The sequence below is a fragment of the Melozone crissalis genome, unplaced genomic scaffold (genome assembly GCF_028551555.1).
Source record: "Melozone crissalis strain CALT ecotype California unplaced genomic scaffold, PUWL_Pcris_2 ptg000381l_1, whole genome shotgun sequence".
NCBI classification, from domain to species: Eukaryota; Metazoa; Chordata; class Aves; order Passeriformes; family Passerellidae; genus Melozone; species Melozone crissalis.
The window spans coordinates 20327-38411 of record NW_026536122.1 but is presented as its reverse complement, the minus strand read 5'-3'; the positions used below and the strand labels follow the sequence as shown (position 1 = coordinate 38411).

General features: G+C 53.7%; 1 protein-coding gene across 1 annotated transcript in view; it reads right to left on the bottom strand.

The window, feature by feature from the left end:
• Positions 1-18085, bottom strand: part of LOC128950042 (natural resistance-associated macrophage protein 2-like) — a 38114-nt gene that overhangs the window by 2446 nt on the left and 17583 nt on the right. The window contains exons 6-15 of the mRNA XM_054294914.1: positions 17679-17749; positions 16306-16373; positions 15070-15225; positions 11927-12085; positions 10847-10933; positions 10015-10134; positions 8798-8947; positions 7735-7808; positions 6811-6964; positions 3749-3802 (exon numbers count right to left, since the gene is read on the bottom strand). Of these exons, the coding sequence (XP_054150889.1) occupies positions 3749-3802; positions 6811-6964; positions 7735-7808; positions 8798-8947; positions 10015-10134; positions 10847-10933; positions 11927-12085; positions 15070-15225; positions 16306-16373; positions 17679-17749 (1093 nt within the window). The remainder of the gene's footprint in view (positions 1-3748; positions 3803-6810; positions 6965-7734; positions 7809-8797; positions 8948-10014; positions 10135-10846; positions 10934-11926; positions 12086-15069; positions 15226-16305; positions 16374-17678; positions 17750-18085) is intronic.

Below are 18085 nucleotides of genomic sequence, written 5' to 3'. Positions count from 1 at the left end.
ATTTTCCTGCCGGGCTCTGAGCGTTGGCACCTTCACCCCTGGGCACCAGGGAAGGACCCAGAGCTGGTGGGGATGGAGAAACCCCAGAGATCCCAAACCAGATCCCAAACCAGATCCCAAACGCTGCCCAGAGCTGGTGGGGATGGAGAAACCCCCAGCAGATCCCAAACCAGATCCCAAACCAGATCCCAAAGAATCCCCAGAGCTGGTGGGGGATGGATAAACCCCCAGCAGATCCTAAACCAGATCCTAAACCAGATCCCAAAACATTGCCCAGAGCTGGTGGGGATGGAGAAAACCTCACCAGACCCTAAACCAACCAGCAGATCCTAAACCAGACCCTAAACCAGATCCCAAAGAGTGCCCAGAGCTGGACACTGCAGGGATTTTATTTCAGAGAAAACCCACAGGAGCTCCAGTGCTGGGACAGGAACTGGGTTTGCTCATGGAAGGGAAGGAATTCCCTGAGCAGATCCCAAACCAGATCCCAAAGCAGATCCCAAACCAGATGCCAAAGAGTCCCCAGAGCTGGTGGGGATGGATAAACCCCAGCAGATCCCAAATCCCAAACCTTCCCCAGAGCTGGGCACTGCAGGGATTTTATTTCAGAGCAGGAGGGGCTGCCCTGACTGCTCCAGGGCTGGGACAGGACATGGAAATTCCCCTGAGCAGATCCCAAAGCAGATCCCAAATCCCAAAACCCTCCCCAGAGCTGGTGGGGATGGATGAGGGATGGATGAGGGATGGATAAAACCCTCCCAGATCCCAAATCAGATCCCAAACCCTCCCCAGAGCTGGGCACTGCAGGGATTTTATTTCAGACCGAATTCCCTGCCTGGAGCTGGGAGAGCAGGGAAATGCCAGTGGGCAGTGAGGGATGGATCCGTTTTATTATCCCAAATAAAGCAGGGATGGAGCCAGGAATCCCAAATAAAACAGGGATGGAGCCAGGAATCCCAAATAAACCAGAAATGGACTCAGGAATCCCAAATAAACCAGGGATGGACTCAAGAATCCCAAATAAAATAGGACTGGGATGGAGACAGCAATCTCAAATAAACCAGGGCTGGGATGGAGCCAGGAATCCCAAATAAAACAGGGATGGACTCGGGAATCCCAAATAAACCAAAAATGGACTCAGGAATCCCAAATAAACCAGGATGGACTCAGGAATCCCAAATAATCCAGGGCTGGATGGAGCCAGGAATCCAAATAAAGCAGGATTGGGATGGAGCCAGGAGATAGGGCTGGGTTTATTTGGGATTGGAACTCTCTGGGTTCATTTGGGATTGGAGCCAGGCTGGAGCCCCCTGCCCTGGCCCCAGGAGGGGTTTGGGGCTCCAGGAGAGGTTTTGGGGCCCCATGAGAGGTTTTGGAACCCCATGAGAGGTTTTGGAGCCCCAGGAGAGGTTTTGGGGGCCCCATGAGAGGTTTTGGGGCCCTATGAGAGGTTTTGGGGCCCCATGAGAGGTTTTGGGGCCCCAGGAGAGGTTTTGGGGCCCCATCCTGCAGGTCCATGAAGCACTTTGGGGTCTGACCCCACTGAGCTCTGCTGCAGCTCCAGCTGGGCAGAAAAGGGAATTTCCCCTAAAGAAACCCCAATCTGAGCTTTCCCCACCCGATCTCCATGATTCAGAGATCCAAATGCACCCCCAGAGGGAGGATGGCACCCCAAAACAGCCCCGGGGGACCCAAGGGGTGCCCTGGCCCCACTCAGGCGCCACTCCTGGCCCAGCCCCTTCCCAAACCCACAAAAAGGGGACGAGGGGAGGGAAGCAAAGCCAGGACAGGAGGGAGCAGCAAAGAAAAACCTGGAAAAGCCTCGGAGCCTGATCTGAGTTATCCCTGAGAGCTCCAAGGGCATTTCCGTGGATCACAGAGAATCAATCACAAAATCATAAATAACCATTTGTGACCCCAAAATCCCCCACGGGGCCAGGAAAGTCGGTAGTGATACCAGAATTAATTAATTAAATAATTAACGCTCAGCTTTCCCATGCTCATTGGAAAATGGGAAGCGTTTTGAAGTCAGTAATGACGTCAGAATTAATTAATAAAATAATTAATGCTCACCTTTTCCCATCCTCATGAGAGTGGGAAATGTTTTAAAAGCCAGCAGTGATAACAGAATTAATTAATTACATAATTAATGCTCAGCTTTCACATTCTCATGGCAACGGGAAGTATTTTAAAAGCCAGCAGTGATACCAGAATTAATTAATAATTAATTAATTAGTTTTTCGTTTTCCCATGCTCATGGCAGTGGAAGTGTTTTAAAGCCACTAGTGATACCAGAATTAATTAATAAAATAATTAATGCTCAGTTTTCCCATGCTCATGGAGTGGGAAGTGTTTTAAAGCCACTAGTGATACCAGAACTAATTAATAAAATAATTAATGCTCAGTTTTCCCATGCTCATGGGAGTGGGAAGTGTTTTAAAGCCACTAGTGATACCAGAATTAATTAATAAAATAATTAATGCTCAGCTGTCCCATCCTCATAGCACTGGGAAGTGTTTAAAAGCCAGTAGTGATACCAGAATTAATTAAATAAATAATTATTTATTTAATTAATTCATTAGCTTTCAGCTTTCCCATGCTCATGGCAATGGGAAGAGTTTTAGAGTCAGTAGTGATAATTGAATTAATTAATAAAATAATTAATGCTCAGTTTTCCCATGCTCATGGGAGTGGGAAGTGTTTTAAAAGCCAGTAGTGATACCAGAATTAATTAAATAATTGATTAATTAATTAATTTTCAGCTTTCCCTTCCTCATGGCAATGGGAAGTGTTTTAAAGCCAGTAGTGATACCAGAATTAATTAATAAAATAATTAATGCCAGTGGAAAGTACCGGATCTGCTCAGCCCGGGGCAGCCCAGCCGTGGTGCCACCCCTGGTGCCAGCAGCGTCCCCAAGTGCCACCAGGAGGGGATTTTGGGGACTTTGGGCTTTTTTAGCTTATTGAGTTCCAGAGCAGTTCCTGGAGTTCGGGGTTGGTGCTACGGGGGGGTCAGGGGCGCTGGGAGGAGGAATTTGGGGTTCCAGGGAGAACGGGGGGGGCTCAGGCTGCTCCTGGCCCATCCAGGGGGGGTCAGGCTGCTCCTGCCACCCCCAGGTGTGTCCCCACCCCCGCAGGTGTGACCCAGGCTGCTCCTGCCACCCCCAGGTGTGTCCCCACCCCCGCAGGTGTGACCCAGGCTGCTCCTGCCACCCCCAGGTGTGACCCCCCAGGTGTGGCTCCCATCCGGGGGGGCTCAGGCTGTTCCATGTGTCCCATCCAGGGGGGGCTCAGGGCTGGTTGTGTCCCCCCCAGGTGTGACCCAGGCTGCTCCTGTCCCCTCCAGGTGTGACCCCCCAGGTGTGGCTCCCATCCGGGGGGGCTCAGGCTGTTCCCTGTGTCACCCCCAGGTGTGTCCCCACCCAGGTGTGGCTCAGGTTGCTCCTGTGTCACCCCCAGATGTGTCCCCACGCAGGTGTGTCCCCCCAGGTGTGACTCAGGTTGCTCCTGTCCCCCCCAGGTGTGTCCCCACCCCCCCAGGGATGTTTTGGGGTGCAGCAGGGCCAGCCCTGCCCCGAGGGCTCCGTGTGCTCCGTGTCCTCGTGGCCGTGTCCCCGATGCCCCGAATGTCCCCAAGCGGCTCCGTCCGTGTCCCCAGGGTGGCTCTGGGGGTCCGGTCCCCCCTCTTTGGCTACTTGGGGGGGTGGCAGGGCGGCTGCTCCAGGTGCAGGGTCCGGGTGACGCTTACCGTGCTGCCGCAGGCCAGGAAGGAGGCGCCCAGGGCCACCAGGCACAGCCAGCTCTGCGGGGACACGAGGGGACAGTCAGGGACACTCAGGAACAGCAGGAGACACTGGGGACAGGAGGGGACAGGAGGGACAGGAGGGGACTGACAGGGACAAGAGGGGACAGGAGGGGACAGCGGGACAGTGAGGGGACAGAAGGGACAGAGAGGGGACAGTCAGGGACAGCGGGGACAGGACGGGACAATCACGGACAGTGAGGGGACAGGAGGGACAGGAGAGGGCGGGAGGGGACATGAGGGGACAGCAGGGATAGGAGGGACAGGAGGGGACAGTGAGGGACAGGAGGGGACGGGAGGGGACAGTGAGGGACACGAGGGGACAGGAGGGGACAGCAGGGGGGTGTCACAGACACATTTTATGAAAATTCCTTTCCTTGGGATTTTTCCTCCTGAGAAGCTGAGAGGCCTCGGGAACAAAATGCAAACATTGATTATCTGCTGCTGTGGAATGCAACAGGAGCATCTGGGATTGGCTCATGTTAATTGTTTTTAATTAATGGCCAATCACAGTCAGCTGGCTCGGACTCTCTGGTCAGTCACAAGATTTTATTTTATTTTATTTTATTTTATTTTATTTTATTTTATTTTATTTTATTCCTTTCCTTTCCTTTCCTTTCCTTTCCTTTCCTTTCCTTTCCTTTCCTGCCTTCTGATGAAATCCTTTCTCTATTCTTTTAGTATAGGTTTAATAGATCATTTTTATATAGAATAATAATATATATAATATATAATATTTTATATTTTAATATAATATATATCATAAAAGAATAAATCAGCCTTTTGAGACATGGAGTCAAGATTCTCATCTCTTCCCTCCTCCTGTGAACCCACCACAGGGGGGACTGAGAGAAAAATCAGATTTGTGTTTCCAAACCAGCTCTGGGTGTGTTGGGAGATAAAACTGGGAGATGAAAGAAACCATGGGAAGGATTCCACTGATTGACGAATGGAAAACGAGATTTGCTTTTACAAATAAACTTTAGGTTTGCTGGTAAATGAAAATTTCACATTGAAATAAAATGTCTGATAAATGAAATTAGACATTGAGAGATGAAAGAAACAATGGGGAAGAAAAAACCCCTAAATTCCATAAGAATTAAAAGAATTAAAGAGAGGGTTGTACATTAGAGGGGCATCTTTGGGATCCTGTGTTCTTGGGAGTCTGAACCTCTCAAGCACCTCAGAAATGGGAAAAAAACCCCTAAATCCCATAAGAATTAAAATTTAAAGAGAGGGTTGTACAATAGAGGGGAATGTTTGGTATCAGGTGTATCAGGGAGTCTGAACCTCTCAAGCACCTCAGAAATGGGGAAAAAAAAACCCTAAATCCCATAAGAATTAAAATTTAAAGGGCAGGGTTATCCATTAGAGGGAATCTTTGGGATCAGGTGTTCTGGGAAGTCTGAACCTCTCAAGCACCTCAGAAATGGGAAAAAACCCCTAAATCCCATAAGAATTAAAATTTAAAGGGCAGGGATATACATTAAAGGGGAATCTTTGGGATCAGATGTTCTGGGAAGTCTGAACCTCTCAGGTACCTCAGAAATGGGGAAACTCCTAAATTCCATAATAATGAAAAATTAAAAGGGAGGGTCATAAATTAGAGGGGAATCTTTGGGATCCTGTGTTCTGGGGAGTCTGAACCTCTCAAGCACCTCAGAAATGGGGAAAAAACCCCTAAATCCCATAATAATGAAAAATGAAAAGGGAGGGATATACATTAGAGGGGAATCTTTGGGATCAGGTGTTCTGGGGAGTCTGAACCTCTCAAACACCTCAGAAATGGGGAAAACGCCCTAAATTCCCGAAGAATGAAACATTAAAAGGAGGTTGTACATTAGAGGGATCAGCCCCCAGGTGCCACCCAAGGAGCTGAGGGCAAAGGGCAGGGTGGGGAGGAGCAGGGGACAGTCCCAGGTGTCACACACAGGTGACACGGAGATGAGGGGACAGTCCCAAGGGTCGCACACAGGTGACACGGAGATGAGGGGACAGTCCCAGGTGTCACACACAGGTGACACGGAGATGAGGGGACAGTCCCAAGAGTAACACAGGTGACAGTGACATGGAGCTGAGCGGGGAGGGGACAATCCCAGGGGTCACACACACATGACAGAGCTGAGAAGGCAGGGGACAGTCCCAAGGGTCGCACACAGGTAACACGGAGATGAGGGGACAGTCCCAAGAGTAACACAGGTGACAGTGACATGGAGCTGAGCGGGGAGGGGACAATCCCAGGGGTCACACACAGAGGTGCCAGGAGCTGGGGGGACAGTCCCAGGTGTCACACACAGGTGACATGGAGATGAGGGGACAGTCCCAAGAGTAACACACAGGTGACATGGAGATGAGGGGACAGTCCCAGGTGTCACACACAGGTGACAGTGACATGGAGCTGAGCAGGGAGGGGACAGTCCCAAGGGTCGCACACAGGTGGTGCCCAGGCAGTGCCCAGGTGTGCCCAGAGGGTGCCCAGGGGTTCCCAGGGGTGCCCAGCTGTGCCCAGGCCATGCCCAGGTTGTCCCCAGGTGGGTGCCCAGGGGGGGGCCCAGGTGGTTCCCAGGCAATGCCCCGGCGGTGCCCGGGTGATGCCCAGGTGAGGGCAGGGATGCCCAGGGGGTGCCCAGGCTGTCCCCAGGTGAAGCCCAATGGGTGCCCAGGGGTGCCCTGGTGGTGCCCAGGTGGTGCCTAGGGGGTACCCAGGAGGTGCCCAGGCAATACCCAGGTTGTCCCCAGAAGGTACCCAGGTGAAGCCCAGGGGTGCCCAGGGGGTGCCCAGGTTGTTCCCAGGTGGTGCCTGGTGGTGTCCAGGCTGTCCCCAGGTGGTGCCCAGGCTGTCCCCAGAAGGTACCCAGGTGAAGCCCAGGGGTGCCCAGGCTGTCCCCAGCTGTGCCCAGGCCATGCCCAGGCTGTCCCCAGCTGTGCCCAGGCCATATCCAGGCTGTCCCCAGCTGTCCCCAGCTGTGCCCAGGCCGTGCCCAGGCCGTGCCCGGGCGGTGACTCACCAGGTAGGCCACGAATGCCAGGTAGAGGACGCTGAGCAGGGCGGCCCCGATGTACAGTGCCAGGCTGTGCAGCGCCATCACATACGCCACCACGAAGTACATGTTGATGCCGCAGATGAGCAGGATCAGCAGCCCCCCGGCCACGCGCCAGAACCTGCACCGGGCACACCGGGGTCAGCAGGGGGGGCAGGGGGGCACAGGGGTGCCCAGGTGAGAGGAAGAGGTGCCCAGACAGGCCCAGGTGTGCCCAGGTGAGGGGAAGTCGTGCCTAGATGTACCCAGGCGTGGAGATGCACCGGGTGAGGGGCGAGTGTGCTCAGGTGTGCCCAGGTGAGGGGAGGGTGAGCCCAGGTGTGCCAGGTGTGCCCAGGTGTGCCCAGGTGAGGGGACAGGTGTGCCCAGGTGAAGGGCAGGTGTGCCCAGGCATGCCCAGGTGTGCCCAGGTGAGGGTCAGGCATGCCCAGGTGTGCCCAGGCATGCCCAGGTGAAGGGCAGGTGTTCCCAGGTGTGCCCAGGTGTACCCAGGTGAGGGCCAGGGGTGCCCAGGTGTGCCCAGACAAGGGGAAAACATGCCCAGGTGTGCCCAGGTGAAGGGAGGGCGTGCCCAGGTGAAGGGAAAGCATGCCCAGGTGTGCCCAGGCATGCCCAGGTGTGCCCAGGTGAGGGACAGGAATGCTCAGGCATGCCCAGGTGAGTGGCAGGTGTGCCCAGGTGAGCCCAGGTGTGCCCAGGCATGCCCAGGTGAGGGGGCAGGCGTGCCGAGGCGTGCCCAAGCGTGCCCAGGTGAGGGGCAGGCATGCCCAGGCGTGCCCAGGTGAGGGGCAGGTGTGCCCAGGTGAGGGGCAGGTGTGCCAGGCGTGCCCAGCTGAGGGGCAGGTGTGCCCAGGTGAGGGGCAGGTGTGCCAGGCGTGCCCAGGTACTCACAGGCCGTTGGCGAAGTCGTGCATGACGCTGGGCAGGCTGGTGAAGGTGAGCACCGGGATCAGCGCGAATGGGAGCTGGGAACGGAGCGGGGGGAGGGGATGGACCTGACCCGGCTGGGGCTGGGGGGAGGGACCCCAACACCCACCTGACACCCCAACACCCACCTGACACCCACCTGACACCCCAACACCCACCCCAACACCCAACACCCACCTGACACCCACCTGACACCCCAACACCCCAACACCCAACACCCCAACACCCACCTGACACCCACCTGACACCCCAACACCCACCTGACACCCCAACACCCACCTGACACCCACCTGACACCCCCAACACCCAACACCCCCAACACCCACCCGACACCCCCAACACCCACCTGACACCCATCCCAACACCCCAACACCCAACACCCCCAACACCCACCCAACACCCACTTGACACCCACCTGACACCCCAACACCCACCCAACACCCCAACACCCACCCAACACCCACCCAACATCCATCTCAACACCCAACTCAGCACCCACCCCAGCCCACCCATGGGCCCCGCTCACCTGGAGCTCCTGAACGCCAACCCTGCTCACCTGGAGCTCCTGAACCCCAACTCTGCTCACCTGGAGGTTCCTGAGGACATTGAGGAACCCTGACCCCGCTCACCTGAAGGCTCAGGAACCCCAACCCCGCTCACCTGGAGGCTCCTGAGGACGTTGAGGAACCCCTGAACCCCAACCCTGCTCACCTGGAGCCCCTGAACCCCAACCCTGCTCACCTGGAGGCTCCTGAGGTTCATGAACCCAAATCTCGCTCACCTGGAGGCTCAGAAACCCTGACCCCGCTCACCTGAAGCCCCTGAACACCAAGTCCGCTCACCTGGAGGCCCATGAGGACATTCAGGAACCCTGATTTTGCTCACCTGGAGGCTCATGAGGTTCATGAACCCCAACCCTGCTCACCTGGAGGCTCCTGAGGACGTTGAGGAGCCCCTGAACCCCAATTCTGCTCACCTGGAGGCTCATGAGGACGTTCAGGAGCCCCTGAACCCCAATTCTGCTCACCTGGAGGCTCATGAGGACGTTCAGGAAGTCGTTCATGCCCGTCAGGTGCTCCACGTCCTGGAAGATGGCCACGAACAGCGTGGGGGTGATGGCGATGGAGCGCGTGAGCAGCACCCGCGCAAAGCGCGACCAGCGCAGGTTCAGGAACCCCTGCGGGGAGTAACCAGGGAGAAAAGTGTGAGTAAGGTGTGAGTAAGGTGTGAGTAAGGTGTGAGCAGCACCCGCGCAAAGCGCGACCAGCGCAGGTTCAGGAACCCCTGCGGGGAGTAACCAGGGAGTAAAGTGTGAGTAAGGTGTGAGTAAGGTGTGAGCAGCACCCGCGCAAAGCGCGACCAGCGCAGGTTCAGGAACCCCTGCGGGGAGTAACCAGGGAGTAAAGTGTGAGTAAGGTGTGAGTAAGGTGTGAGCAGCACCCGCGCAAAGCGCGACCAGCGCAGGTTCAGGAACCCCTGCGGGGAGTAACCAGGGAGTAAAGTGTGAGTAAGGTGTGAGTAAGGTGTGAGCAGCACCCGCGCAAAGCGCGACCAGCGCAGGTTCAGGAACCCCTGCAGAGGAGCAAGGAGGGAGTAAGGTGTGAGTAAGGAGGGAGGAGGAGCTGCGTTACCTTCTAAGGGGGGAGTAAGGAGTGACGAGCATGGAGTAAGGAAGAAGGATGCCAGGGAGCAAGGAGTACAGAACCCAGAGTAAGGAGGGAGTAAGGAGGGAGGAGGACCTGTGTTACCTCCTAAGGAGGGAGTAAGGAGCGTGGAGTAAGGAATAAGGACAACAGGAAGTAAGGAGTATGGAACCCAGAGTAAAGAGTGAGTAAGGACTATGGAGTACAGAATAAGGACAACAAGGAGCAAGGAGTACGGAACCCAGAGTAAGGAGTAAGAAGTGCATAAGGAGCGAGTAAGGCATGAGTAAGGAGCGAGTAAGGCACAAGTAAAGAGTGAGTAAGGACTATGGAGTACAGAATAAGGACAACAAGGAGCAAGGAGTACGGAACCCAGAGTACGGAGTGAGTAAGGAGTGCATAGGGAGCGAGTAAGGCATGAGTAAGGAGCGAGTAAGGCACGAGTAAGGAGTGAGTAAGGACTATGGAGTACAGAACAAGGATGACAAGGAGCAAGGAGTACGGAACCCAGAGTACGGAGTGAGTAAAGAGTGCATAAGGGGCGAGTAAGGCATGAGTAAGGAGCGAGTAAGGCACGAGTAAGGAGCGAGTAGCGCGTTACCTCCATGACGAACTGGCCCGAGTAGGTGCCCGTCATGGTGGAGCTCTGCCCGGCCGCCAGGATGCCGATGGCCCAGATGTAGAGCGCGGCGGGGCCGAAGTAGCAGCCCAGGACCACGCCCTGCGGGGGAGGGGCGGCTCTGTCAGCCCGGGGGGGGCACTTACACCCAGGAGTAAAAGCGGGGAACCCCTGGGGGCTCCCCACCCCCACCCTGCCCTTGGGGAGCCCGGTAAGGGTGACAGGGTGCCCGGCTTGTGCAGGAGCTGCGGGGGACACCAGGCAGGGACATTGGGGACAACAGACAGGGACACTGGGGACACCCTGGGACACCAGGCAGGGACACTGGGACACCTGGGGACACCAGACAGGGACACTGGGGACACCCTGGGACACCAGGCAGGGACACTGGGACACCCTGGGGACACCAGACAGGGACACCGGGGATACCAGGGGACACCAGACAAGGACACTGGGGACATCCTGGAGATACCAGGCAGGGTCACTGGGACACCAGACAGGGACATTGGGGACACCCTGGGGACACCAGACAGGGTCACTGGGGATACCAGGGGACACCAGACAGGGTCACCCTGGGAACACCAGACAGGGTCACTGGACTGTCCTGGACATGGTGTCACCCCATGAGGACACCAGACAGGGTCACTGTGCCCCACAGGGATCCCAGCCAGGGTCCCAGGGCTGTCCCCAAGCTGTCCCCAGGCTGTCCCCCCAGGGTCCCAGGGCTGTCCCCAAGCTGTCCCCACAGGGATCCCAGCCAGGGTCCCAGGGCTGTCCCCAAGCTGTCCCCAGGCTGTCCCCCAGGGACACTCACCCCTTTGTAGATGTCCACCTCCAGGGTGTCGGTGTTGTTGGGGAACAGCGAGGAGTGGGGGCTGCTGGAGTTGGCACAGACCTGGCTCTGAGGGGCACACAGGGGTGGCATGAGGGACAGGGCTGGCATGGAAACCCCTCTGGGAGCACTGGGGCCAGCAGTGATCTCAGCCCTGCCAAGGCCACCACTGACCATGTCCCCAGGTGTCACCTCCACACAGCTGTTAAACCCATGCCAGTCCATGCCAGTCTGTCCCAGTGCATGCCAATCCATCCCAGTCCATGCCAGTTCATGCCAGTCCATCCCAGTCCATGCCAATCCATGCCAGTCTGTCCCAGTGCATGCCAGTCCATGCCAGTCCATCCCAATCTATCCCAATCCATGCCAGTCCATCCCAGTTCGTCCCAGTCCATCCCATAGCAGCTCCCAGTCCGTCCCAGTCCCTCCCAGCCTGGCCCAGCCCATGCCAGTCCATCCCACTGCAGCTCCCAGTCCTTCCCAGTCCATGCCAATCCATGCCAGTCCATCCCAGCCCGTGCCAATCCATCCCAGTCCCTCCCAGCCCATCCCAGTCCCTCCCATAGCAGCTCCAAGTCCATGCCAGTCTATGCCAGTCCATCCCAGTCCCTCCCAGTCCTTCCCAGTCCATGCCAGTCCATGCCAATCCATCCCAGCCCGTCCCAGCCCGTGCCAATCCATCCCAGTCTGTCCCAGTCCATCTCAGCCCACTCCCAGTCCCTCTCAGTCCATCCCAGCCCCTCCCAGTCCCTCCCAGCCCATCCCAGTCCCTCCCATAGCAGCTCCAAGTCCATGCCAGTCCATCCCAGTCCCTCCCAGTCCATCCCAGTCCATCCCAGTCCCTCTCAGCCCATCCCAGCCCGTCCCAGTCCATGCCAATCCATCCCAGTCTGTCCCAGTCCATCTCAGCCCACTCCCAGTCCCTCTCAGCCCATCCCAATTCATGCCAGTCCGTCCCAGCCCGTGCCAATCCATCCCAGTCCATCCCATAGCAGCTCCCAGTCCCTCCCAGTCCATCCCAGTCCATCCCAGTCCCTCCCAGTCTGTCCCAGTGCCACCCACCACGTTGGCGTTGGTCTTGTCGAAGAAGGCCTCGGCGAAGACGGTGACCACGAAGATGTTGATGATGAAGGAGACGAAGAGCGCGATGCAGGACTCGATGAAGAAATACTTGTTGGCCTCCCTGACCTCCCTCTTGTCCGCACGGTTCACCTGCCGGGACTGGGACAGGGACAGCGACATGAGGGGACAGGGACAGGGACAGGGACACACGGCTCTCCTCAGCCAGGTCTCACAAGCTCCTGGAGATCAAGAGAGCTCAGCTACCTCAGATGGATAAAATCAGCTGGGTGGCTGCTGTGGTGGTGCTGGAAACAAAAAGGTTTTAATGAAAGGCAAAATAACAAAGCTCCTTATAGAGAAAAACTGAGTTTGGGCAAGAGGGGGAAAAACCCAAACTCTACTGTGTAAGGGTCTCCTTGAGCCAGGTCTCATCAGCTCTTGGAGATCTACACACCCAAGGTAGCTCTGCCACCTCAGAAGGCACAAAATCAGCAGGATGGCTTCTGTGGTGGTGCTGGAAACAAAAAGGTTTTAAGAAAAGGCAAAATAACAAAGCTTTTTATAGAGAAAACCAAGCTAGGTGCAAGAGGGGATAAAAACCAAACTCCACTGACATAAGGATCTACTTGAGCCAGGTCTCATCACCTTTTGGAGATCTACACACCCAAGATAGCTCAGCCACCTTAGAAGGCAGGGTTGGTTTGTATCACTGCATTGTTTATTTTATTTTTGTTTGTTTGTGGGTTCTTTTAATTTTGTTTTGTTTTTATTCTTTTAGCGTAGTTTTAATATATCGTTTTCTTTGAATATAATCTATATCATAAAATAATAAATCAACCTTCTGGAACATGGAGTCAAGATTCTCATCTCTTCCCTCCTCCTGGGACTCCTGTGAACGCCACCACACCTGAGAGCCCCTTAAATTCAAATTTACAACAATTCAGAGGGAGGGGGTTTACATTTTCCATTTCAGAGGAGGTTCCTGCCATCCTTAGCACACACTTGTCTTTTCTAACCAAGACAAACGGTTATTCCTGCTCCCACATTTTTGCCTGAGACCTCCTTAATTTCAGATTTATAATAATTTGGAGGGAGAGGGTTTCTATTTTCCATTTCAGGGGAGGCTCCTGCCCTCCTCAGCACACACCATTCTTTCCAAGCCAAGACAAACTGTTATTCCTGCTCCCACATTTTTGCCTGAGAGCCCTTAATTTCAAATTTACAACAATTCAGAGGGAGAGGGTTTCCATTCTCCATTTCAGAGGAGGTTCCTGCCATCCTTAGCACACACCATTCTTTCCAAACCAAGACAATCTGTTACTCCGGCTCCCGTATTTTTAATATAAAATTTATAGCAATTCTGATGAGGGGAGGGTTTACATTCTCCATTTCAGGGCAGGCTCCTGCCCTCCTCAGCACACACCTGACTTTCCAAACTGAGACAAGCTGTTATTCCTGCTCCCATATCTTTACCTGAGACCTCCTTAATTTCAAATTGTAACAATTCAGAGGGAGGCGGTTACATTTTCCATTTCAGGGGAGGCTCCAGCCCTCCTCAGCACACACCATTCTTTCCAAACTGAGCCAAACTGTTATTCCTGCTCCCATATTTTTAATATAAAATTTATAGCAATTTAGATGAGGGGAGGGTTTCCATTCTCCATTTCAGGGATGGCTCCTGCCTTCCTCAGCACACACCTGAGAGGGGGTACCTCATATCCAAACCAATAAAAACTGTTATTCCTGCTCCCACATTTTTGCCTCAGACCTCCTTAATTTCAAATTTACAACAATTCAGAGGGAGAGGGTTTCCATTCTCCATTTTAGGGGAGGTTCCTGCCCTCCTCAGCACACACCTGTCTTTTCTAACCAAGACAAACTGTTATTCCTGCTCCCACATTTTTGCCTGAGACCTCCTTAATTTCAGATTTATAATAATTTGGATTTATAATAATTTATAATAATTTTATAATAATCTTAATTTCAGAGTTATAATAATCTGTTATTCCGGCTCCCATATTTTTAATATAAAATTTATAGCAATTCCGATGAGGGGAGGGTTTCCATTCTCCATTCCAGGGATGGCTCCTGCCTTCCTCAGCACACACCTGAGAGGGGGTACCTCATATCCAAACCAATAAAAACCCTTATTCCTGCTCCCACATTTTTGCCTGAGAGCCCTTAATTTTAAATTTACAACAATTCAGATGGAGAGGGTTTCCATTTCCCATTCCGGGGATGGCTCCTGCCTCCTCAGCACACACCTGACTTTCCAAACTGAGACAAGCTGTTATTCCTGCTCCCATATCTTTACCTGAGATCTCCTTAATCTCAAATTATAACAATTCAGAGGGAGGGTTTACATTTCCCATTTCAGGGCAGGCTCCTCCCTTCTTTAGCACACACCTGGCTTTCCAAACTGAGCCAAACTGTTATTCCTGCTCCCATATTTTTAATATAAAATTTATAGCAATTTAGATGAGGGGAGGGTTTCCATTCTCCATTTCAGGGGAGGCTCCTGCCTTCTTTAGCACACACCTCTTTCCAAAGCCAGACCAACTGTTATTTCCTGCTCCCACATGTTTGCTTGAGACCCCCTTAATTTCAAATTTACAACAATTCAGAGGGAAGGGATTTCCATTTTCCATTTCAGGGGAGGCTCCCTCAGCACAACCATTCTTCCCAAACCAAGACAATCTGTTATTCCTGCTCTCACACTTTTAATATAAAATTTATAGCAATTTGGATGAGGGGAGGGTTTCCATTCTCCCTTTCAGGGCAGGCTCCTGCCCTCCTCAGCACAACCATTCTTCCCAAACCAAGACAATCTGTTATTCCTGCTCTCACACTTTTAATATAAAATTTATAGCAATTTGGATGAGGGGAGGGTTTCCATTCTCCCTTTCAGGGCAGGCTCCTGCCCTCCTCAGCACAACCATTCTTCCCAAACCAAGACAAACTCTTATTCCTGCTCCCATATCTTTACCTGAGACCCCCTTAATTTCAAATTATAACAACTCAGAGGGAAGGGATTTCCATTTTCCATTTCAGGGCAGGCTCCGTCAGCACAGACCTGGCTTTTCACACCAAGCCATCGCCCCACATGCCCCCCAGGTGCCCCCAGGTGCCCCTGGCACGCTCACCTTGACCAGGGCAGAGTGCAGGTACATGTTGTGGGGCATGATGACGGCGCCCACGATGCCCACGGCCTGCTCCAGCTGGGGGGTGCCACAGTCCTGGCAGTAGGGGATGAACAAACCCTGCAGCAGCTTCTGCTGGTTGGGCTTCACCGTGATGTACTGGCACGGGGAGACGGAGTTTTGGGGTTAGGGATGGGGAAATGGCGAGTTTTGGGGTCAGAGAAATGGAGTTTTGGGGTTAGGGATGGGGAAATGGCGAGTTTTGGGGTCAGGGACAGGGAAATGGGGAGTTTTGGGGTCAGGGATGGGGAAATGGGGAGTTTTGGGGTCAGAGATAGGGAAATGGGGAGTTATGGGGTCAGGGATAGGGAAAGGGAGTTTTGGGGTCGGAGAAACAGGGAATTTTGGAGATAGGGAAACACAGAGTTTTGGGGTCAGACACAGGGAAACACAGAGTTTTGGGGTCAGGGAAACAGAAACAGGGAGTTTTGGGATCAGGGAAACAGAAATGGAGTTTTGGGGTCAGGGACAGGGAAACGGAGTTTTGGGGTTAGGAAAACAGAAACAGGGAGTTTTGGGGTCAGGGATGGGGATACAGGGAGTTTTGGGATCAGGGAAACAGAAACAGGCAGTTTTGGGGTCAGGGACAGGGAAACAGGGAGTTTTGGGGTCAGGGAAACTGAAACAGGGAGTTTTGGGGTCAGGGATCGGGAAAAAGAGAGTTTTGGGGTCAGATACAGGGAAACAGGCACTTTTGGGGTCAGGGAAACAGAAACAGGGAATTTTGGGGTCAGGGACAGGGAAGCAGGGAGTTTTGGGGTTGGGGAAACAGAAACAGGGAGTTTTGAGGTTGGGGATGGGGAAATGGGGAGTTTTGGGGTCAGACACAGGGAAACGGAATTTTGGGGTCAGAGAAACAGAAACAGAGAGTTTTGGGGCCAGGGACAAGGAAAAGGGAGTTTTGGGGTCAGGGAAACAGAAACACGGAGTTTTGGGGTCAGGGAAACAAAAACAGGGAGTTTTGGGGTCAGACACAGGGAAACGGAGAGTTTTGGGGTCAGGGACAAGGGAAATGGGAAGATTTGGGGTCAGGGAAACAGGAAAACGGGGACTTTTGGGGTCAGACACAGGCCGTTATGAGGGCAGGAAAACAGGAAATTTTGGGGTCAGGAAAACAGGAAATTTTGGGGTTAGGGATGGGGAAATGGGGAGTTTTGGGGTGCTCCAGAGGGGGGGTACCTCATATCCAAAGGTCAGGGCCATGATGGTGATGAGGAGCCCAAAAAACGCCTCGAGCTTCCTCAGGCCTGTAAGGAGGAGAAGTCCCATTGTCACCAAGGTGAGAAGAGCCCAAACCCAAACCCAATCCCATTCCATCCCCAATCCCATCCCAACCCCGTCTCGATCCCATCCCAATCTCAATCCCAATCCCAAACCCAAACCCAAACCCATCTGAATTCCAATCCCAATCCCACCCCAATCCCATCCCAATCCCAACCCCATCTCAATCTCAAACCTAAACCCAACCCCATCCCAATCTCAATCCCAAACTCAATCCCAACCCCAATACCATCCCAATCAATCCCAATCCCAAACCCATCCCAATTCCAATAGCAATCCAAATCCTAATCTCAAACTCATCCTAATCCCATCCCAAACCCACCCCAACCCCAACCCCAATCTCAATCTCAATCCCATCCCAATCCCAAACCCAATCCCAGACCCAACCCCAACCCCAATCCCAATTCAAATCCCAAACTCAATCCTAAACCCACCCCATTCCAAACCCAATCCCAAACCTAATCCTAATCCCAAACCCAATTCCAATCTCATCCCAATCCCAACCCCAATCCTCATCCCAAACCCCAAACCCAATCCCAACCCCAAACTCGAACCAATCCCAACTCCAATCCCAATTCCAAACCCATCCCAATTCCAACCCCAATCCCAATCCAAATCCTAATCTCAAACCCATCCTAATCCCAATCCCAAACCCATCCCATCCCAATCTCCCTCGATACCAATTCCAATCTCATCCCAATCCCAACCCCAATCCCCATCCCAAACCCCAAACCCAATCCCAACCCCAAACTCGAACCAATCCCAACCCCACCTCCAATCCCAACTCCAATCCCAATCCAAATCCTAATCTCAAACCTATCCTAATCCCAATCCCAAACCCACTCCAATCCCAATCCCAAACCCATCCCATCCCAATTTCCCTCGATACCAATCCCAATCTCATCCCAATCCCACCCCAACCCCAACCCCATCCCCAATTCCAAACCAATCCCAACCCCAAACCCAACCCCAATCCAAATCCCAAACTCAATCCTAAACTCACCCCATCCCAATCCCAACCTCAAACCTAATCCCAATCCCACCCCAAACCCATCCCAATCCCAATCCCATCCCAATCCCAATCCAATCCCAATCCCAATCCCATCCCAGTCCCAATCCCATCCCAATCCCAATCCCATCCCAGTCCCAAACCCATCCCACCCCAAACCCATCCCACCCCAAACCCATCCCACCCCAAACCCATCCCAATCCCAATCCCAAACCCATCCCAATCCCAATCCCACCCCACCCCCACCCCCAGCAGCACTCACCGTATTTGTCGAGGAAGAGGAAGACGAAGGTGTCGGCGATGGTGATGAGCACCCCGCCCCAGAGGGGGATCCTGTGGGGTGAGAGCAGGGTCAGAGCCCCCCCAGAGCCCCAAACCCCCAAATCCTCTTTGGGGCCTTTTTGGGGTGCAGCTGCCGGCCTGGGGGTTCCTCAGGAGCTGCTGTCACCCCCAGCCCTTCCCAGGTGCATCCCTGTGGGATCTGTCCCCGGGTGTCCCAATTAAACACTGAATTTGTGCTTAATTTCCACACAAAAAGTTCCTGGCATTAACGAGATTCGTGGGATTCGTATTTTTGGCCCAAAAACGTTTTTGCCCAAAGAAGAAAAAGAAAAGAGTGAGAACGGAGGTGAGGGATGAAGAGACAGAGCAACACTCTGCTCCAAGAAA